This window comes from Drosophila nasuta, chromosome 2L, assembly GCF_023558535.2.
Source record: "Drosophila nasuta strain 15112-1781.00 chromosome 2L, ASM2355853v1, whole genome shotgun sequence".
Classification (NCBI taxonomy): Eukaryota; Metazoa; Arthropoda; class Insecta; order Diptera; family Drosophilidae; genus Drosophila; species Drosophila nasuta.
The window spans coordinates 21,278,420-21,302,038 of NC_083455.1; the positions used below are offsets into that span (position 1 = coordinate 21,278,420).

Here is a 23,619-nt window from a genome sequence, read left to right on the forward strand (position 1 = left end):
TGCAAGCATCTTGAACAGTTCTTTAAAGCGTAATCGTCACGTTTTATCAAATCACAACAATTTTACATTCAAAGTAGCAAAACTATTCTTAATTGCTAGGATATTAGTAAAGTTTTACGACGAATCCGAAATGCGGAACTCTCCGTTTTCACATAGCTGCTGCATGATTGCATCGACTGTTCGGTTTACTGTGTTTAGCTGTTTGCCACTTCGGGAATAAAGCAAAACAAAAATCATATTTCAAAGGCGTAAATGAAATTGCAAACATAGTACGAAAAGAGTAAAACAACAGTTTGACAAGCGACCAAAGCAACTTCAGTTCACTTCACATCTCTCTTGCTCTTGCAATGCCATCGCATCTCATTTCATTTGCACTTCAGCGTTTTGTTTCTCTATTGAGATTCGCACTCGAGCCAAGCCGAGAACAACTTCAGCTTGATTGAAAGTAAATGTTGCCCAGATCGAAGGAACAGCAACACGAACGAGAGCTGGCGAATGTGAAATGTGCGGAGATGGAGATGTGAGGAGACGTTGGCTGACTGACTTGCTGCCAACGCTGCGTATGTGCAATATTTCAAGCGACTTTTGGAACTCGTGTCAGCATGGCAGCCTGTTTAAAAATGGCGCTCGTTAAAAGCGCAACAGCAGCTGCAAACAAACACACACACACACACACACACACACGACCAACACAAAAGAGACAAGGATAGCAGCAACAGCGAGGCAGCAACATCAAGAATTTGCTGCCAGTCAGTGAAATTGTACCCTGCATTTCATGCGATAGATTGCAGTCATATTAGATAAGTAAAGGGGGAAAGAGCTCTTATGTAATTTTCATTTTTAAATGTATAGTTCAGACGTTATCTTTATAGCTTGCATTTTAGCAAAATAAATGCTTTTAGTTCTTAATAGCAAAGTGCAAGGAAATATAAGATAAGTGATATGATAGGTTGTTTAACTAAATTGCTAAGTCATTTAAAATCTGAAATTTATATTCAAAATTGAATAATCATAGTGCTATAATAAATGCTAATTGCATTTCTTCATCACAAAATCCCATTCAATCCATTTGCAGAGCATCTGCGAGTGAGCCAAACAACATCTGTTCTAATAGTCTAACATTCTTCTTCGGTGCTGCAGCTGATGTTGTTTGGCAAATTAATGACAACATGGCACAGGCATTTCCATGTCAGCACGAAAGTCTCGAGTTTCTAATACGTTTGCAAAGGAGTTAACAATTTGCAGCTTGCCAGCAACATCATCAGCATAACAACTGACATACAAATGTATGAAAGCAAGCATTTGAATTTATTTTTCTACTTGATTTGCTCTTAGAATTCTCATTCTTTGCCGTTAAATCTGCTTTGTGAAAATCCATTTATTTGCATTACTCATTAAATTGCAAGTTAAAAAATACAATGATTTTAGCTTAAACCTTTTTCCAGCCTTTGATTTGTAAATATCTGTGCTTTTTCTAACACTTTTTTGGGCTTCACTGATTCATTCAAATGATTACGAATTTCCGAATATATAAAATTTGCGCCAAGTACTTAAAGTATTTTGACCCTTTTTGATACAAGTTCAATGCGAAATTAGTATTTAAAAACGATACAAGGCTTTTGGAAAGTTTCACTTCAAGTAAAACTCCTTTTTTTTGTTGGGGGGTTTATTGTTGTTGTTGCTGCTGTCATTTTGTTAATTTATTGAGAGCACGCAAAAAAGTTTTGTTCGATGCGAGCAGCAAGAAAAAGAAATCTCAACGGTGCGTCTAAAACCTTTTTGCGAGTGGCAAGTTTAACGGCTGTTAACGCGGCAACTTCATCAACTTCGGGGGCCACGTGCTCACGCTCAGTGGGGCTGAGGCTCAAGTTCCCCATTTTTTTTTTATTTTGGTTGCTGAAAACAGCCGCGGGTGACATTGATTTGGGTAAGGGTTTCCCAGCTCACAAACAGCAAAAAAAACAGTAAGGGGAAAACCCCTTGAGTGAAAGTAACCCATTTATTTACTTTAAGTTTGCCGACTTTGCTTTTTTGTGCTCATTTATATTTTTCGAGCGTCTCGGTTTGTGGGTCGCAGCTTGAAATTGTCGCATACGGAAATGTGGCACACGGAGCGCCGTTGTGCAGCTGTGCAACATGTCAAACGCCTTTGCCACTGCAGCAATGTCGGATGCAACAACAGCATCAACGTCAGCGGCAGCGGCGTCGCTTAATAAGCAGCTTACAACGTGGTGCAGTCAGTTTGTCACTCATTTTGCTTCATCATGCAGTAAGTATGTCAATGTAACTGTCATGCCCCCTTCCTCATTCCTTTAACACACACTCTGTACTATGCACAGTCAGTCACGCACACACACACACACACACACACACTTACGAACAGCCCTTCCGCTTCCTTTGGCCAGCTTCTATTTACGCTGCTGCTTAGTGCAAAACTTGTCATTTGCAATTTCAGCAACTTTTTTTTTTGAATACGCTTTCAAAGAGTACTTTGACTACGTTATAGAAAGAATTATAAATATATATATTAAGAAAAATATGCAGTAATTAGCTAATTGGCAATTAATTTATGGGTAAGTTTTTCATTACAATTATTCTGTACTTGCAACTTAAAGCATGAACCTGAATAATGAATAAATTACTACAATTTATCATCATCTTTGAGTACTTTAAATACGTCATAAAACAATTTATATATTTATAAAGATATGCAGAAAAAGTAATTACTTTATAAGTAGACATTTCATTGTTATTATTCTACTTTTGCAAATAAATTCAAAAGTGGAAAAGTCATAGCAAGATTAACATGCAGAACAAAGATGAAAAATGTATTATAATTTATCATTCGTAATTTACTTTAGAAGCATCTTTATTGTACACATTTTTAAATCTTACTTTGAATGCTTTATAAAACGAATAATGTATTTTAAAAGAAATGCAGGAAAATATTATTTAATTAGTAATTACTTTACAAGGTTGAAACTATGACGAATTTCTACTTAAATATTAGAAATCTATACATTTATATTTGCATAGAAATGTGTATTTTTTGTAGTTAAATTCAAGACAAGAATTTCTAACCTTAAAGCTAAGTAAAACTTTGTTGACAGCAACCTATAAAAAGTAATTTGAGCACCGCAAGTTATTAAAAATATTTTATATTTTTCTTTGATTTTATTTTGCAATTATAATTAAAGATAAAGGTATTACAGAAAGAGTAATGATGACTAATTTATTACGATTTATCATTTATTTATAATTATTACGAATTATAAAGAATTTCTTTTTTAAAAAAGAGTATACGCAAGTAGAACTTCTCTCTTTGCCGCGCTTTCTCCCTTTGCTTTCACCAACTGCTGACATCTCGCGCATATTTCGGATGTAAATTTGCCACACTTACTGACCTCAGCTCCCCATCTACCTTCCTTTTTTTCTTGCCATAGTTCAACTAAGTACTGAGCCTCGTCACATTTTTTTTTCTGTAGCTGCCATAATACTTTTAATTTTTTTTTAATTTAAAATTTTTTAAATTGTCAGCAAAAGTTTCAGCGCACACAGCTGCAAAAATGGCGCCTAAATAAACAAATTAATTTGCGGGCGTCGTCAGTAATTTTTTTGTATCCAGTCTCGCTGGCATTTCTTTTTTAATTTTTTGCCATTAAAAAGGATTATGTGCTTGAGATATTTCGCAGGGTTTTTTTATTTGCCTGTAGTACTCTTCATAGACATTTTCGTTCTCTTTTTTAATTAAAAATTGATGTGCTTTAATGTTGAAATTAAACGATGGTAGCGCATGCGTTTTTTAAACGATTCTATTTTTGCTTTAGTAATTTACTTGCACTCGCTGCCTATTTTATATGCACATGTATAATTTGATGTGGCATTTCAGACTTTCAGCTGCGCTGATTTTTTTCAAAATTGAATGCAACCATCGCTTGCAGGGTCATAAAAAATTTACAATGCCGCATTAAAAATAATAATACAAAAAAATAAAACAGGAAAACGGAGAAAAAATCAAAAAGATAAGGTTGCCAAAGACGGCAGAAAGTGTGTAAACAAGGGACCAACAACAAAGGACCATCGTAAAAAAGAAGAAAACAGGGGCGTGGCAAACAGGGGCAATGAGAAAATGAGATTTATGTATACGAGGAAGAATTTCTTATAGCATGTAACAGCTAAAGTTCACTAAATAAATTTCCAATTAAAGGCAATGAAATGATTTACAAATCGTTGAATAAATTTCCAATTAGCTGGCGTCACATATTGCATAATTTAATTACAAAGCATATCAGAATATTGAAGTTGTAAATATTTGTCTACTCGTTTACAGAACTGTCAATACGTTTTTGCATTTCGTATTTATGATTTTTACAATTTAATTGCTTTCAATAGTTGCAGCATGAAATAAACTCATAATTGTTGCACAAATGTCTGTCAAAGGAAAGCAACATTTTTTGTGTATTTCTAGAATCTGAAAGACCACTCACAATTAATAGCATTTTTTCCATTATCGCAGTTTGTAAAAATTGTAAAGCGAATTCAATAAATTCAAAAAAATAAAAGCATAAACTGTTTTCAGCATAATCCATATAATACACACAGGGGACTTGCGGGCAAAAGCATAAACATTTTTGTGCAATCGATGACCTATTTTCAAATAATATTTCTTTGGTTTTTTTTTTATTTTTATATTTGTTATATTTTATTTTAAGTCCCCCCATCGGCAACAGCTGCTCAAATGGGGATACAGAGAAAAAAGCCGAGGTTTAATATTTGATGAGCTGCTGCTGCGGCTCTCCCCTCTCTGTCGCTGCTGCTGCACGCCTGTGCGTGGCACGTGTCCTCGGCAGGCAACATTTTCAATTAAATTTTCACAATTTTCCGTTTGCAGAGACCGCCTACTCAACGCAATGCGCCAGCAGTGGCAGCGACTGTGGCAGTGGCAGTGGCAACGGCTTATGCGATAAATATCATGACAAATACTTCCGCTTGCTGCTTTCGCGGCTCTTCTTTCCTTTCCACCAGCTGCTTCACGTTTTTTTTATGACGCACCTACTTGAACAGCTGTGTAATGGTGCAGGGGCAGAGGCGGAGGCATACAACTTCCGCTTGCCACATGGAAATGTTTGTCGTCTTTGTCGTTGTTGCAAGTGGAGCAGCCAAGCTGACGCCTTCAACAGCCGCTGCTGGTTGTCGTTTGTTATTGTTGTTCGTGTTCGTTCTTGCTTCATTCTATTGTTATGGCTGTTGTATTGTTGTTGCTATTGTTAGCAATTAACATGTTTTCAACACTTGCCGCCAAGCAGACACTCTCACACTCTCACGCAAAAAAGTTGCATGACTGCCAACTGGTCTTTCGGTCGGACGGACGTTCGGCAAAGGCATCGCCTGCAGCTTGCGGCCTGCCTCGTCTGCCACTTGACGCTGGACGCGTAAATTGCACGCACACTCACCGAAACACACACACACACGACGATACAGACACGACAAACTGACAGCAGACGGCTGACGGCAACGCAAAAGGAACATTGTCTGTTGCGCCCAAAAGCATGCAACACTAAACGCAATCGCTGCACAGTGGGACTGAGTTTTGTCGAAATTTGATTAATAATATATTTGCTATATGAGCTAAAAAAGCGCATGCACATAAATTCACATTCAAATTTATATTTCACAAAGTCTCAATTCAACAGAATTACTAAACGCAAGACCTACAAAAATTAGTTCTTTAAAATTCGTATTAAATTATATATTTTACACAAGTCCAATTAAAGCAAATATCGTTACCTTTAAACTGAGAGTAATGTATAGACTTAAAATCAAAGTTAAAATGATGTCAAATTTCTACACTTATGATTTAAGAAATGTATACAGCAAAATTTATAAGAAATCGCAAAAATTTCTATACACAGTAGTTAAGAAATTGATACACTTAAATGTATATTAAATAAGAAGAACTGCTACACTCAAAATATCCACCTACAATGACATTAAATTATATATTTTAAAAAGCAAAAACGTGGAATATCTTTGCTGTTCAACGACCTCTAAAAAGTTTATCCAATTCTGCAAGTTTTAATAATAAAAAATCTGCATTTGTAATTATAAGTTACCAACTACGTTAGCTCAAGGCAAGGCGAGAAAAGCGCACTTAGTTTAGCTATTAATTAAGTCTGTCGCCTTATTTAAATTAAATAGTAATTACGCAAAGTTATCGCGTAGTTTGCACCACTGTGCCGGCATTTGTCAGCGCCTGAAGTCGCTGAAAGTCGTTGCCACGCGCCTGTTTGACTTTGTCATTAGCAAATGCACTTGAGGCAGTGCAGCGAAAACGAAGCCAAGTGAGCACTTCAGGGGATTTCTACTTCGCCCCTCGCCTTCCCTCGCTGGCTGTCGCTTGTTGTTGTCGCTTTTGTCCTCCCACTTCCGTTTTGTGTGCTGCCTCTCATTAAAGTTTTCGAAGCAAGGCAGCCGTCGCATTATCGCATTGTTCGTAATTATTGCCACAGCTGCAACGAGGCAACAGCAACTGCAACTTATTTACAATTTAACTGTCGCCTATTTTGATATTGAATAAATATGCAAAACTCAAGCGACAGCTGCTGCTGCACAGCATTTCCTGCCATCACTTAGCAGTCGTGTCACCCTCCTCTCCTCCTCCTCCTCGCATACGTTTGCTGTCAGGACAAATGCAATTGCACAATTTTCAATTGTGCGCAAAATGTTGCCCAAAATCCAGCATAAATTGTTTTGGCAACAATTCAAGAAAGAGGCAAGCAACCGGATTGGCTGTCAGGCAAAGAAGAAGTCGAAGCAGCTCGGCCCAAAATCGGAAGCAGCTCATTGTGTGGAGGCCAAGCTTCATTCCATTCCACTTCAGTCCAGTCACTTCGTCAGCTAATTGGAGTACTCTGACAATTTGAACGGAGGATTACACTTTGCGCAAATATCTGGGCTTTTAACTGACAAAAGCAGCACCAGCTGTTGATCAACTTTTAAATTTATCAATTTCACAGTAGATATTTAATGCCCTGTAGGCATTTAAATTTAGGTTTATAGCTTTACATTTCCTGGAAATCAATTTCTTAAATACATAACTTCGCCTTTAGTTTTAAATGCATGGAACATTTATCAGCTGTACGTTTAATAATCCCCGGGAAAAATGTATAACTTCTTCAGCAAAAGTTTAAATAAATAAAAAGAGTTTGTCCCTTACATTTGCGCTATAAAACATTTACTGACGGAGTATCTCAACGTTCATAAATCGTTACTTTCATTTTTATTTCCCTTTATTAGTTATCGACCGGACTGACAAAGAACGTTGTCAGGCCACCACATAAATATATGTAATATGCTTAAAACCAAAGTCAAGTTGAACTTATTATATTTATTTTTTAAATTCTCCAACATTCACAGCATTTACCTTTAAGAATTTGTCGTGTGCGTAGCCTTAAGCTGGAATTTTCTAAATAATTTCACTGAGCCTTATTACTCATACCGTTTGACAAACGAAAAGCGTCGTAGGCCTTCGTCCAGAGAGCAGCGCTCTTAGCGCACTCTTGGCCTCGAGGCTCTTCAGGGGGCAGCTAGTCAGAGCTAGACGGCCATGTAACAGGTTGCAAGCACATCACACAGGAGATTAGGCAGTCAGAGGAGAGTCGCAAAGTAGCAGCTGCTGCCAGAGATGCTTGGCTTACCCTTTTTCCACGAAGGGGCAGAGGACTTCCTCCATTTGTAAGCCACGTCAGTCAGGTGAAGGAACAAGCGGACGCACTGACGGACTTACGGACGACGAGGCTTAAGCCCTCCTGCTATTACAGCTCTTGAGCTCAGCCAAAAAAAAAAAGGTATACCACGCCTTTTGAGAGTGGCAAAGAAAGTGGGAGTGAGAGAGTGTAGGCGCTATTGTACTTTGGAAAAAAGCAAATATTTGTATTTCTGCTTGAATGCCTGAACGATTGAACTGAGAGCGAAATTTGAACTGTAGCAAATCACACGCGTTTGATTGATTGATGATTTGGCAGAAAGGTTACCCACCTACAACAGCCCCCTCCCCAACATTTAATATTTATACAGAAAAGTAAAACGAAAAGAAGAAAGAAATATCAAAAATAAAAAAAAAGCACAAACGAACAAAGCTGATCCCCCATTGTTACGCCTCCCGAGCACCGTTCGCATTAATATGCATTGCTGATAAGGAAAAGGCAGGACCTCAGCATATATCCATCTCACTCTTCCGTTTATTCGCTGTCTCTGTTCCACGTTGAGTATATCAATCTATCTGTGTAGCCATCTAGCGCTCTAGCAAATCAAACAAACGCAATAAATCAACGCAAAACGAAATGAATTTTGATTGTCATTGATTTATGTGCGTTGCAATTGAAGGCAAAGCCATCATCGGAGGCAGCTCTGCCACGCCCACCGCTCACGAAGTAATACCATAGATAAGCATGACAAGACCAATATTCCGATCTTAATTCACAAAATACAAAATACAGCAATTCCAGGCGAGCAGCAACCATTAAAAGGCCATCAGAAAGAAAACAATTAAATTCTTGAGTATAATTTTCACAAAGCAAAAATGCTACAAATGAAAACTATTTGATAACGAGCCAAGGCATTTTCTCAACAATATTTTCTCCCAAGTCTGAGAAATGTTTATTTTGTAATTTACATGAAATTGCATTCCTCTCAAGGGTCAAAAGTACAAAACTTGTTGCCTACTTTCTGGCGTAGGCGGCAGCAGCATTTGCATAACGCGCATTTGTGACTTCTCTCTGCTAATTGTTAAAACTTTCAATTAGAATGAAACAAATGGTCGAGCCGAATGTCTGCGGCGTTCATTCATTGCGTCAATGCGTCAGTTCGTCAAGTTGTCAAGTGCAAATTTCATTTAAAAGGCTTTCCTTGTTGTTGCTGCTGTTGTTATTATTGTTGGCAAGTCGTCAGCTTTGCTGCTGCTGTTGCTGCTGCTGCTGATTCTCATTGCCCTACGTGACCCAACAAAATTAACGCTGATGGCTCAGGCGGTGGGAGGCGGATACACATTCGAGTCACGGCGGGGGGCGTGGCTATATATAGCCAACTGTAAGCCTTGAACTTTGAGTGTTGCCAACGCCGAAAAAGCAACTGCTGCGCGCCTATTTTGATAGTTGCGATGATTTCATGGCGTATGAGCGATATTCATTAAAGTGAGGAAAGAGGAAGAGCGACTGCGACTGCGAGTGTGTTGAAGTGTGTGTGTGTTTGTGGGTTTTAAGTAGTTATGCAAATGTTAAGCACACAGACGCCTTTTGACCTGGAAAAGTCAATACGAAAAGTGCATATGGCCACCACAAATACTTAAACTCAATAACAAAACATCAGCAACAACAACAACAACACCAACAACAAGCACTCGGCTGTGTCCGCATATGCTGAACGTCTGAACAACATTGGCTAACTGTTGAAGCTGCCACAGGCGACAAAAGTGTCAAAGTCAAACGAGAAATAATAATATCGCTCCTTGATCTGTGCATTGAAAAATTAGCAAACGTAAAACTAATAGTTGCTTAAAGAATTAACACAGTCAACTTAAATATAAGATTTCGTCTAAGTATTCAATTAAAAATAATCTTATTATCTTTATTGTATTTAAAGTAATTTAATATTTTTATAGACTTACCACATATGATCAATTTAGCTTCCTTTCATCGACATTCAACATTGTAGATCAGCCTGTTTTTTACTCACTTTAATTTAACTTCTCCGTACTTCGATTGAAACAACAAAAAATTATCAATAATCTGTTCCATAAATTATACATTTAGCAGGGAGTATTCCAAAATAATAATAATAATTTCAAAGATTGCCTATAAACAGCTGCCAATTTTAAAGACATTAAAAGTAAAAGTGTAAATTTTTTTAAATATTTTTAAAATTAAAAGTTTCAAACAAAACGCTCTCGACGCTTTTGTGTGGTGCACTGGTCACCGTGGCTACCGACACCCCCCTCATGCCACAACGAAAGCGCAAAGGAAAATCGAATTGCGAGAGTTGTAAACTTAATTAAGAGCACACCCAGAGGAGGAGAGGGACGGAGTAGGGACGGAGACAGAGAGTTGATTTTGTTTGATTTACGCGCCAGCAGCCCTCATCACAGCTGTAATTATGTAGCTTACGCTTTATAAATATTTACATACACATACATAGCATGTATTTATTTTGTCTGTATGTATAACCCGGAGACTCGAGAGTGCAGAGGTCAAAGAGGGGGGTGTGGCGCCTTTGACCCGAGAACGCCACAATCAGCAGCTGACAAGAGTTGACCAGCTGCCGCTGATTACCCACCAATGTGCCCAGACTGCAAAAAGAACTTGACTGACAGAGAGAGAGAGAAGGGATACAATCCCTGGTATTTCATGGCTCATTAGGCATGCACATACGTTTGCTTTGCCCTCCCCCCTCCCCGTCAATACCAATACCCTCCCGTCTGAGGAGGAGTTGTGCCAACGCAGCTGCTGTTGCTCCCTGCGAAGCAAATTCAATTTTCTACGACGCCGATTTGGTTTCCGCACGTCTTGTGCTTCTCCACAGTTTGCTTTTGCCATGAATATAGTTAAAGCCAACAAGCCCAACGTCTCTGCGTCTGTCTGTCCGTCTGTCTGGCACTTTGTCTAGCACTCTCGATACCGATGGCGCAGCAAAATAAATGATAAGAATCTGTGCGCGCTGCTCATGAATTACAAATCGCATAAAGGATTTGCCACTGGCTCGACTCGATGACGCAGTCTGAGAGCTGAAGAAGAGATGGAGATGGAGACTCAGCAGCACATTGCACCTTCTGCTAGAGAGGGGAAGAGGGGGCATCACATGAATGATTATTAAAATGCATTCCGAGGCTGTGTGTTTACATTGACAGCGTTAGTAAGAAGCGGCAATTCTCAATTGAGTGCCTGTAATTCACAAGTGGTTTAAGTTCTCAATAGAATATTTGACACATTTTTATGTTTTTTTCTTTTCTTTTTTCTATAAAATGTAGAATTTCTCAGCTGCTTTTATTATGACTAGTCGATTATTCGATTTTTTCTTTCATTTTTTTGTTTTCTTCATGGTAGTATATAAGAATCAGATTGTGTTTAGTTTTCTCCTCAATTATCAATTACAGTTAAGAGTTATAGTTACAGTTAGAATTACAGTTATAGTTACATTTATGTTACAATTAATTATTCAGTTAACTTAGCATTATATACTATACACTTTTCATTTATTTCCCGCCCCATTTTATACATTATCTGTTTGAGTGTGAGAAAGAGTTACAGGGAGACAGTTTTGTTGCCTTGCCATTTTTGTAGAAAAAATTATTATCACTATTATTCCATCTTCTCATCTCTCATGTTATCGTCGAAATTGAAATTCTCGTTGAATTTTTTGTTGTGTACATTTCGTCTTTAATCTTCAATAAATTGTAGTATGCTCTTTAGGAAAATAGCCATTCTAAGTAGACTCTAAAGTAGACACTAGTTTTTTTTTTTTTTTGCATTTATATTTTGTCAAATTTTACAATAGATTATTGTTCTTGGTATTGTGTTTCCATCGATTCTTATTTGTATTATCTCATTCATCTAAATATAGTATCAAGGTTATATATAATATGGATAAAGTTTTGTTGAGGACAAATATCAAGTTAAAGGCAGGCGGAACAATTAAATGATTTAAACTCTTAGAGGAGAAAGAATGAAAAATAGATTCATATTTACAAATAGAATTCTTTGTTTTTGTTTTTTTTTTTGTTTTGTTATTTGGGTTTCAATGAACAGCCATCTTTGGGATAATTATGTAAAAAAAGCATTGCGGCAGTCGTTTTGGTTAGTATAGTATGTATACGAAACATTATAAACTACCCTCTCTTACATATGGCAAGTAAGTAAAACTTTAATTACTATTATGAGCACAATTCAGACAGTGTTTGGAGTGTGTTTGCTTTTTCATTTGTTGTTGTTGTTGTTGTTGAATGTTCGCCAAATCCTTGCGCTCATAAAATATGCTAAGGCCACATTTAATTTTATATTCTTTAATTAACAGACCCACGATTTGTTCTCGTATAAATTGTGATGGCAAAAATGAAAACGAAAGAATCTCAATTTAATCCCGAACTCAAACTCTACCATCGGAATTGCTGGGAAAACAGATTTGGAGAACTGTGGGTCTGTGTGTCTCGACTCTAAATGCTATATAAACATTATTTTTCTGTTTGCTTGAGCGTCTTGAATCGAATTATGAGAGAGAAAATAATAAGTATGATTGAGGTTGAGGTGGAAAAGCGAGCGTAAAGCGAAAATTTAATGAAGCGACAATTATTTGTATTATTATGTACACACATTAATTACGGCAAATGGAAAACGAAAGGAAGGCACAAAAGCAAATGCTGGAAATTTTGTCGAACTGCGTCAATAAACTTAATGAATCATTATTTAATGTGAAAAGCAAAAGATAAATACACACACACACAGAGATACATAGGAAGAAAAGGTGTATGAGATAATCAGCATTGAAAATGATGTGAAACAAGTATGGAAATGAGGAAAATGCGGGATCTGATTATCAGTGTGGTAATTATTATTGATTAATTGTGTTGACATTATTGAAAATGTTTATTTCAGCTCATCAGACATTGACTAAGCATAAGCGTAAATGTAGCTTGTATGTTGGCTCTCTACTCTAGACATTCGTTAGTTACATATATACAGCCCATAATGATACATGAACCTGAAAATAAAATAATAATAATAATCATACAAAAAAAAAGACAAAATAATAAGAGTGTCACACACACACTGAAGTGAGAGTGTGAGAGCAATGAGTGTGTTTTAATGCTGCTTGTTAGTTGTGAGTGTTCGTGTCCATGTTTTTCTCCCTCCACATTCCCCAGTCCGAGGAGTCCTTTCACTGCTTTCATTATCACGCCACGATGGCGGCCATTGTTGATGGGTGATGCGACGCCGACGTCGACGTCGACAAGACGGCGGTAGCTGTGTGATGATGATTATGGTGATGGGCTTCAGCCTGGGATTTTGAGGAGTCTGAGGACTCGGACTGGGATTGGGTAAGGGAATGAATGTCATGGGACTGCTGCTGAGCATGCTTTGGCTGCTGCTGCTGTTGATGATGATGATGGGAAATGTGATGGACCGGAAAGTTCCACAGTGCAAAAGGCATCTGCTGTTGCACCAACAAAAGCAGTTGGCGTAATTTGTTGGTCGTTGTTGTTTTGGTTTTTGTTCTTGTTTTTGCCGCTGTCACTCTCGTTGTAGCTGCTCCCGTTGTGGTTGTTGTCGTTATTGTCGTTGCTTTTGCTTTTGCATTTGCCGTTGTTTCACTTGCAATTCCCGCTGCAGCATCGCATGCCGCATCATCATGCCGCTCCCGCTTGGCGCATCGCATCTGCATCTGCATCTGCAGCAGCTGCAGCTCGCCGCGTCGTCATTCATCCCAGAGGCACTGTTGTTTCTGCCGCACATAATAGGTGAACTGTGTACACTTGCGGCAGGTCTTGATGCCGCAACGATAATTCGTCTGCTGCTGCTGCTGCTGCTGTTGGGCGCCGGACGTGTCGCCCCCATTCGTTGCGCTCTTCCCCTTGCAGTACTTCAGTCCACACGGATACCAACCGATGCAGGTTTCCAGCGCACAGAGACACGGCGCCCACAGGCTGCTCACTTCGTTACAGCGCGTGGAGAGCGCATCGGGAAATTTCTCGGTTGCCGCCTCCAGGCTGGAAATCGAGGAGCCTAACCATGTCAACCAAAATGCCGCGCAGTTGACACAACACAGCAGCGAGGGAACAGCACAAAAACGAAACAAAAAACACAAAAAAAAGATGCCAAAAAGTGAGGCAAAGCAAACAAAAAACTGTTCAGGTAAAAGTTGCACAACAATAATGTGGAAAGCAAACTCGCATACAATATTCCATTAGATTTGAACCAAACTCATCACAAGAAGTGGCAGCAATTCCCAACAGGGAAGAAACACAAGAAGTTTCTGGAGAGGCAGCTAAGCTGGAATGTTTTTGTTAAGCTGCAGAAAAATTGTTCATTTCATCTCAGAAAAGTAAAATAATAAGAAGCGAAGAGTTCTGCGAAACTTTAGAGAATTCGCATCTCAGACTCTAGAAATGCCAAATCTAATCAATATTCCATTAAATCTTTCCAGTTTAAAGGGATTCAAAATTCAACCAGCGAAGAAGAACTTGAGCTTGATTTTTAATAGTTTATTTTAATTGTATATGCTAAAAATACGTTTCTTAAAAGCTGTTTGTTTGCAATTTAAAAGGATAAATTTGGAATTCCAATGACAATTCGTTTTCTTTTAATTAAAAGCGTGCCAAGAATATTTAAAAGCTGCGCATTTACTTATTAAATTGCTGGGACTAATTATGTGGATTTGACTTTTGTGATTTGTGAGATCCAAGCATCCAAATGGATGGACAGACAGAAAGACAGTCAGACAGACGAATAGCTTTAACAGCTAAGTAGAGACTGCTTAGATAACTACGGAGTCAGACATGTTTTGTTTCTTAACTAGATACCAATTAACCTTTCTCTTAAGCTCATTAGTACAAGATTGAATCTTGTTTCATGATAAACCCTAATTTTCAATTTATTCTTAGAAAACTCCTCGCGAAATTTGAGATTCATTGAAAGCCTTTCAGAGCTGCACAAAAGCGTATTTCGCAGAAAAGCAATCCGCTTTCAAGTGTCTAAAACACACGCCTCGATTTTGGCCAAGTTTCAAGTGCAGTTTGCTATTCAAAAGCTGTCTTGCTTGTGTTGTACTCCGTTTAAATCAATTTGAACTATGCAGTCGAGTTGCCAGAGCAAGAGAAGGATTTATCCTGATGTCCACTCACCTGGCAGTTCGGCCCAAGCCTTGAGATCCACATCACGCACATAGGTGGCATCTGTGGCCTCCGCACAGAGCGATTGCATGTGACGTGTGATGGGCAGCGAGCGATTCAATTGAACCCAGCTGCTCATCGTGTACGTCTCGCGTCCCTTGTCCTCCTCGGGAGTGCGAATGGTGTGAGGATTCTTTTGGCGCAGCTTGGCCATTGCATCCGACGAGATAAAGTCGCCTTTGTTGAACTTGGTTGCAAAGCACATCACTTGATACTGACTCTGGCCACGTTCCTCTTCTCCCAGCACCAAGGCCTTGAGTATTTGCACCTCCTGCATTGTGACAGATACCGAGAGAGAAATAGAGACAGAGACAGAGACAGAGACAAAGAGCAAAGATAATTCCTATTGTTGATTGCATTCTTTTATAGCACTTTTACTCACATTGCGAAAGTCGATCAGCTGTGTGATGAGAGTGCCGTCGGTCTTCTGAAACTCCAGGGTAATCAAGTCCTCGCCAATGTTGGACGTAATGCTCTCCTGTATCACCTCGCCACCCTGCGAATTACAATAAGCAGATGCAACAAGTGTAAGAAACTCGACCAAATTCTGTAATCATGCTTCGCTTTCGCCTCGCCTTGCCCTGCCTTGCCTTGCTATGCAGCCCAAAGGACATGCTAGAATATTAATAGAGGAGACGCGACAACAACAAAGGAAACCCAAGACGCAGCTAGGGCACAAATTAACTATGACAGCCGCAGGACCAGGGCGAGGAAAAAGAGAGGGATCAAGAGCAGCAAGAGCAGCAAACAGCGCGACACGGCCATGAACCAAATTAGAGTCAAGAGAGTTGAGCAGAAGAAAACAGAAAAAAAAAAAAAAAATACATAAAAATAAAACACAAAAATAGTGAAATTGCCAAAGCAAAGCCAAAAAGGCAAAAGCAACAACCAACGAGAAGAAAAGGTAAAAACGAGATGAGGGACTGCGAACTGGGGTCTGTCCCCAAAAGTAGTTCAACAACAACATGACAAGCAGAAACAACAAACTGAATGGGACCCCAACATCCCATCAACATGTGTGAAACTCGTGCACCCAACTGAACTTGTGGGGAGTGAGAAATGTACTGCAATTAGCATTCTCATTTCCCCAGCTAGATGAAAGCATAAATCCTTATGAAGCTTATAAACTACGAACTACTGTTTGAGATAACTCGAAGTGTTCTACTAGCTTTAAGTTAATTTAATTTTTAGTTCATTATAACAAAACTTATCTAAATAAAATTAAATAACTAGTGATTTTCATTTACAGTAATTTAATTAAAAAATCTCGGTTAATTAATCTACCTTGGTATTAAAGGAAAATTATATTATATTGATAGTTCGATATGACCTATTTTAAACATCTACGATATCTTTCAAGTATCTAGTAATTTTATTTTACTTTTCAAATAATATAAATTCTATGAATTCATCATAGATAAATAAATTTCTTTATTTAAAATAATATACTATATGCTCAAGTAGCAAAGCTCTAAAGCCATGTAATCTTATCTTACTCTTATCACACTCACTTGTGTCATTTTTAAAGTGATATATTGTTCTATATAAATAATATTAAATTAAATAATATCAGCACTGCTGATAAAACTGTGAACCCAAATTTAATTAAAAAGCCTCTCCGTCATAACCACTAGCTAGGCTACAAATACGTATTTCCTAGTATTATATCGAAAGATCGATAACACCTATCGATTGCTTATTTAAGCATGTGCCATATGCTGTGCATGTATTTTCAGCTAATTGCTTGTCGTGTCATTTTTGTGCCCAGAATTAATCATTACAAAGTTCATTCATTTGAGATGCCCAAAGCCGAAGGCCGAAAACTTCTGTTGGGCTCACAATGTACACAAATATATGTGCACGTGTGTTTGTGTGCCTTTGCCATGTTTGTGTGTGCGTGTGTGTGTACACTGCCTTTGTATGTTTGAACAAAGCGAACGTAAACAAAGCTCACGACGATGAGAGAGAGCAACAGTGACGTCGCCGTTGACAGCGACGCCGGCAGCAGCATCAGACATTTTGAGGCCAGGGACAGCACAGCAATGGCGAAGGATGTCACATGTAAACAAACACAAACTTACACACACACAGGCACACACACACTACATTCATTCATTGTGGTTTTTGTACGCGACTTTTTTGGCAAAGGTAATCTAAAATTTATAGAAACGCCAGAGCAAATGTCAATATTATGATTACAACGTAAGCCACGTGCATGCGAAAATAACCAAACAAGCAAACAAAACAAACGAAAAGAAATTGCCAAATAAGAAAAGTGAAAACTACTCGAATGACTTGCACAACTACTAGAGCTTTTCTATTTCACCAAAAAGTTCAAGGACAGTTTGGCAATGCATCATCATCAATTCGTCTCGCTAATTCAACGAATTTAATTAGATTCTACAAAAACCAAAAACAATTACAAGCAGCTGATGCAGCATGCTCTCTATCTCGCATTCGCTCTCTCACACTCATTCGTACTCTCTTGTTTTCGAATTTGATGTTCGAAAAGCAGCGACAGTAGCGGCGCCAGCAATGTCGCCATCGCCATCTAAACTTCCATTAACAGTGCGTGTGTTATTTTTAATGTTTTCGGAAATAGACGCACCTGATTTTGTACATTTATCAGCAGCTGTGCATTACTTTTGTTGGCAGCAAGCAACATATTGCAGAGGATGAGCCAAAGGAAGCCGCGACTGTGCTTAAAAAAATGATAATAACTGACCGACCGTCTGCCGCAACGAGACCGTTCCGATAGGTAGCATTTTTTTAACACATTGCGATGTTCAATGAGCCATTGCGATTGTCTAGTTTGTTGTCGTTTGGGCCTCTTCGAATCTAATATCATTGCGATTGTTTAGACACTTGCCACTCCACAATGCACTTTTCACTTCAATAATATATTTAATATTTATTTGCGATTTATTTTTCTCTTGCGCTAGAGAAAAATACGCGAACAAATTTTCTTTCGGCGTCCGCGACGCACGCCCTCTCCCGATGAAAGTTTGACGCAAAATAACAACAGCCTAACTTAACAGCGCGGGACGCTCTCGAAAGAACCAGAGCGTTAACAGCAGTGTTGCGAAACTGCAGCATCTGTTACATTTAGCCTTTTTTAAAATGTTACGGAAAATAAATCAAGGACTTTAATTCAATAAATTGCTTAATTAAAAATAAAATTTAACAATTGATTTTTATTACGTTGTATAATGCATATCATGATATCAGCACTATAAACAACATGATTACCGATATTGGCATAACAGTGCAGCCATAGCCGGTTATCGAGCCACCGCCACACGTCCAAGTCACAGCTGTTGCTGCTGTAATGTACTAATTTTGACCAAATAACGGATTCCTTTTCGCTTGTGACGTGTTGTATTTTGTAAATTATGTTGTTTTAAGACAATTTAATTAATTAAAACAAATTTGTACTGTGAGCATTGCAATAACGAAGCACTAAACACTATGTTAAGTTTACGGGAGAGGCAAATAAGTACGTGTTAAGAGTATTACATATATATTTAAGTAGAACAACTTTTTACTCCCTTTTTTAATGTTTTTTTTTTTTTGCAGATGCAATTAAGCAAATGCTTAATTTAAACTCGCAGCAGCCAAAAGCTTTAGCTGCCGAGCCCGTGTGGAAGATATTGATATACGATCGCGTAGGCCAGGACATTATCTCGCCCATTATATCCATTAAGGAATTGCGCGAACTCGGCGTGACGTTGCATGTGTGAGTAATAAAAAAAAAAGCGAACCTAATAACAATAATTAATCATATCTATATGTATATAGGCAATTGCACTCGGACCGTGACTCTATACCCGATGTGCCCGCCGTGTACTTTTGTCTGCCCACCGATGAGAATCTCGATCGCATCCAACAGGACTTCTCCAATGGTTTATACGACATTTATCATCTCAACTTTCTTGCACCCATCACGAGGAGTAAGATCGAGAATCTGGCAGCTGCGGCGTTGCATGCTGGCTGTGTGGCCAACATACATCGTGTCTACGATCAGTATGTGAACTTCATCAGTCTCGAGGATGATTTTTTCATTCTCAAGCATCAGCAGAGCGATCAACTCTCCTATTATGCCATCAATCGAGCCAACACTCGCGACGAAGAGATGGAAGCACTAATGGATTCGATTGTGGACTCGCTATTTGCACTGTTTGTCACGCTGGGGAATGTGCCCATCATACGCTGTCCGAGGAATAGTGCTGCTGAGATGGTGGCCCGCAAACTAGAGAAAAAACTACGTGAGAATTTGTGGGATGCGCGTGCAAATCTGTTTCACATGGATGCAACGCAAGCAGGAGGCGGCGTGTTTAGCTTTCAGCGGCCAGTGCTGTTACTGCTGGACAGGAACATGGATCTGGCGACGCCGCTGCATCACACGTGGTCCTATCAGGCGATGGTACATGATGTGCTCGACTTGGGACTGAATCTGGTCTATGTGGAGGACGAGGCAGCAGCTGCCACAGCCGGTAAGCAAAAGTTGCATCTTCTTGAAGCTGAATCTGCTACAATTCCTTATTTTAGGTACGCGCAAGAAGCCCAAAGCCTGTGACTTGGATCGCACAGATCGTTTCTGGGTCACGCACAAGGGCAGCCCGTTTCCCACAGTGGCCGAGGCGATTCAAGAGGAGCTCGAGTCGTATCGCAACTCGGAGGAGGAAATCAAACGCCTCAAGACCTCGATGGGCATCGAAGGCGAGTCCGATATTGCCTTTTCGCTGGTCAACGACACGACTGCCAGGCTGACGAACGCTGTCAACTCACTGCCGCAGCTGATGGAGAAGAAGCGTCTGATTGATATGCACACCAAGATTGCCACTGCTATATTGAATTATATCAAGGCGCGTCGCCTAGACTCGTACTTTGAGATCGAGGAGAAAATCATGTCGAAGCAGACGCTCGATAAGCCGCTGCTCGAGTTGTTGCGCGATGTTGACTTTGGACAGCCTGAGGATAAGTTGCGTCTGTACATTATCTACTACATTTGTGGCCAACAGCTGCCCGAAGCGGAGCAGGAACGCTTGAGAGAGGCGCTCCACGCTGCTGGCTGCGATTTGACATCGTTGGCCTATGTACAACGCTGGAAGGCAATCATGAATCGCTCGCCGAGCATCAGCCAGGCAACGCAATACGAAGGCGGCGGCACACGAACTGTTTCCATGTTCACAAAGCTCGTATCGCAGGGCAGCTCTTTTGTAATGGAGGGCGTCAAGAATCTGGTGGTTAAACGTCATGTAAGAAGGAAACAATTTTAAAATAGTTTTACTATATGGTTAACGAATGATTTCAATTGCAGAACTTGCCGGTCACCAAGATCACGGAGCAGGTGATGGAGTGTCGCAGCAATGCAGAGACAGACGACTATTTGTATCTGGATCCCAAACTGTTGAAGGGCGGCGATGTGCTGCCCAAGAATCGTGCACCATTCCAGGATGCTGTTGTATTTATGGTCGGCGGTGGCAATTACATTGAGTATCAGAATCTGGTCGACTTTATCAAACAGAAGCAGACGTCCAATGTGAACAGACGCATCATCTATGGTGCCTCAACGCTCACGAATGCGCGACAATTTCTCAAGGAGCTGTCGGCGTTGGGTGGCGAGATCCAGACGCCCGCTGCGAGTTAGGAGCGACTGATTGCCTTTCACTGCTGCTGAGCGGCCTAAAGGGATCGAGGAGGGATGCAACATCAACATCAATAGCATCAGCAACAACAATTACAGCAGTAGTAATGTGTGTGTTTGTGTGCGTGTGGCTTTTTCTTATATATTTTTAAGCATATCCAAAAATAAATTAAATGCAAGGCAACAATGAAAAAAAAAACAACTGAAAAGCTGTGAGCCATGGGCAATTACTCGAAACTGACGCGTAATCCCCGAAGGACAACAAGCAAAAACATGCGTTGCCGCGTGTACAACAAGCCATTGCAACTGCAACAGCAACTGCAGCAAAAACAACAAGAGCAGGCAACAAGCGGAGACAACTCAAGACAGCAAACTGCGCTCGCATTCTAGGCGCCCATTAACACCAAGTTGGCAACGCTTTTGATGGACAGCTGACAGACAGCTGGCAGCAAAAGACGGTGACGATGACGACGACGACGACGACGTCCACAACGACAACAATTATGGGGCGACAACTATGCCAGGCACTTGGGGACTTAGCCCTTGCAATTAACACCAAGCAGCCACACTATAACACGTCTGGAACTATGAATGGAACAGTGGCTCCCAAACTATTAACGCACTTGACACTGACACAAAAGTAAGTTGAAAATGTGAGTCATAATGGTAAAATTTGGGTAATATTATTCATTGTATTAGAAATTTATATTGCAGTCGTGACATCTTAATTCTAAAGAAATAATTGATTAATATTCTTGGCTATATTATAATCCTTAGCAATTATTAATATTAAACTTACCAACTTTTGATTTCTTATCCAAGCTGATGAATGTCGTTACAATCTCAGCATATTTTCCGAGGCAATGTAGAAGATCATTTTATGTATTTCCATTTAACTTTTTAGTCTATTGAATATTATTCACTTTAGCTGTTGAATTTACTACAATCTATATGTTATTATTGCTATTAAAAGTAGTAGACAGTTTTTTGTGCTTCAGCACTTTCTAAATTTAAGATTAATATATTTTCTGATTTTCAAATGCAATTTTCATTAGGTGTAGATTTTTATAAATTCAAAATTAGTTTAAATTGTAGGTTTTCAAAACTGTAATTTTAAAGAAATTAAATTTCAGCAATATTCCGGATTTATGAAATAAATGTGAAAGAAATTTCTTATATATAAGTTTTGTTTGGATGTGTTCATTAAGAAATAAAATTACTAAATATTTAAAAAACCAAGTAAAGATTATTAACCCTGTGAAACGTCAATCAGTTTTTAAAATAGAAGCTTGTTAGACAACTGGCAATTGATCTTTGGAATGGATATTCAAGTGACGGCAGTGGCTCACAGCATCACAAAAAAAAAAAGTAATAAATATAATACCACGGCAACAATAACAATAAGAAGAGGAGCAACAACATTGGTTGGCTAATTAACACTTTTGGTAAATCAGAATTGATGGCCATGTTGAAAGCGGACCAAAAGATGATGATGACGACGACGTCGACGATGACGGCGATGATTATTCATGGAGCGTTGTGTTTAAATATTGGTTTTGGTTGGGTTGTGTGTGTCTCTGGGTTGGGTTACTCTCGATATAACTCCAAATCGGACTCTGACTGTGTGGCTACCCGTGGCTACAATTTAAATGTTAACATAAACAAGAGCAATTTAACAAAAGCCCAGTCTCGGGCCCCAAAAAAAAAATAAAGAATCCCAAGCCCCCGAATACCCAAAGTGATTTCACGGGTGGTCCAAAAAGATGCGCTCAAACAAATCATAAAATCGTATGAAGCAAAAAAAAAAAACAGAATCCAACAGAAGAAACTAACAACGCAACATGAAAGAAATGCTACTCGCAGAGCCATGAATCGATTATGTGGCCACTGTATGTATATCTGTGGGTGTGTGTTAGTGTGTGTGTGAGTGTGAGTGTGTGGGTAAATATTGTTGAAGCACATATAAAGAAGCACAGTGCAGAGAGGTAGCTGGCTGGGCTTTAAAATGTGGTCTGAGGCAGCAGCCGTTTCCCACATTCCTGCTGCGAAATATAATGGCTGCCGCTGTCGTCGCTACACACACACATACACACACACTCACACACTTGGACACATACTTATATACATATACATATATCATAATCTTAACAACTCTTAACAAGCCTGAACAAATTCCAAAATTCGAAGACCAAGAGCCTCGTCAGCAAGCAAAAAAAAACGAAGAAAAAAATGAGAAAAAAGCACAGCCAGTCAGACGGCCAGAGAACATCGTACAAAGACTACAAAATGAAGTGGACTCACACACACACACACACACACTTGTTGAGAGAGGTACATGAATGGACTCCCAAGATTGGGAGCCAGTACAGCAGCCATAAACTTTTGGCTTTTGCCTTCTTTTCTTTGACTCAAACTTTACTTCTTTTCGATTCTGACTCTGACTCGGACTCTTCTCAACCTATTGCCGCACCTTTCTCGCACATGAGAAACGATCTCATTTTTATTTTTTTCAGAATTTATATCATAAGTTGTTCATTGTGTTGTTCTTAAGTATCTTGAGTTCTTTAGCTATGGCAGCCATTCTTTCGTAACAAGTTTATTTAACTTGTAAACTTGAAACTCATCTGCTCTTGATTTATTGATCAATGATCGCTTGTCTTTAGCATCTAAAGAACTGGATAAGTATATAACATTAAAAATTTATTCTATTTTTATTGTTTATAGAGGGTTTAAGTGGTGGCACCAAATTTTACAAAATTAAATTTTTACACAAATTAAAAATATTAAAAACAAATAAGTAAAACTATGTCAACTAGCTGCTTATGTAGTGCGTATTTTTCATGTGATTAATAATTAAATTAATTTTGTACATTATCGTCAGTTGTCTATTAAAATATACCATTTGTGCTATTCAGATACTAACTTACTTGTTTAATACAATTTGAATATACTACAATTTTAAAAAAAAAACTCTCATAGATTTCAGAAGTCCAATTAAATTTATTCAACATATCAAACAGTTGATTTAATTTAATTT

General features: G+C 38.9%; 2 protein-coding genes across 2 annotated transcripts; one reads left to right on the plus strand and one right to left on the minus strand.

Annotated features, from left to right (window-relative positions):
* Positions 1–11,457: 11,457 nt before the first annotated feature.
* LOC132791666 (out at first protein) lies at positions 11,458–17,966 on the minus strand. Its single transcript, XM_060800692.1, is given in 4 exon segments — positions 11,458–13,769; positions 14,888–15,206; positions 15,318–15,431; positions 17,544–17,966. Coding segments are annotated over 4 exon segments (1,503 nt in total). The 5' UTR covers positions 17,784–17,966; the 3' UTR covers positions 11,458–12,939.
* A 310-nt stretch (positions 17,967–18,276) lies between these two features.
* Positions 18,277–21,680, plus strand: LOC132795559 (protein sly1 homolog). The gene is made up of 5 exons (XM_060806358.1): positions 18,277–18,431; positions 18,512–18,671; positions 18,734–19,428; positions 19,484–20,193; positions 20,256–21,680. Exons 1-5 carry the CDS (start codon positions 18,404–18,406, stop codon positions 20,583–20,585), a joined length of 1,923 nt encoding a protein of 640 aa, XP_060662341.1. The 5' UTR covers positions 18,277–18,403; the 3' UTR covers positions 20,586–21,680.
* The last annotated feature ends 1,939 nt before the right edge of the window (positions 21,681–23,619 follow it).

What these genes read in the sequence shown, in the direction of transcription:
- LOC132795559 (XM_060806358.1), top strand. Translation starts at nt 18,404, where the DNA reads ATGTTAAGTTTACGGGAGAGGCAAATAA. An exon ending in TTTACGGGAGAGGCAAATAA is followed by an intron (nt 18,432 to 18,511) that starts GTACGTGTTAAG and finishes TTTTTTTTGCAG; the next exon opens with ATGCAATTAAGCAAATGCTT. An exon ending in CTCGGCGTGACGTTGCATGT is followed by an intron (nt 18,672 to 18,733) that starts GTGAGTAATAAA and finishes ATATGTATATAG; the next exon opens with GCAATTGCACTCGGACCGTG.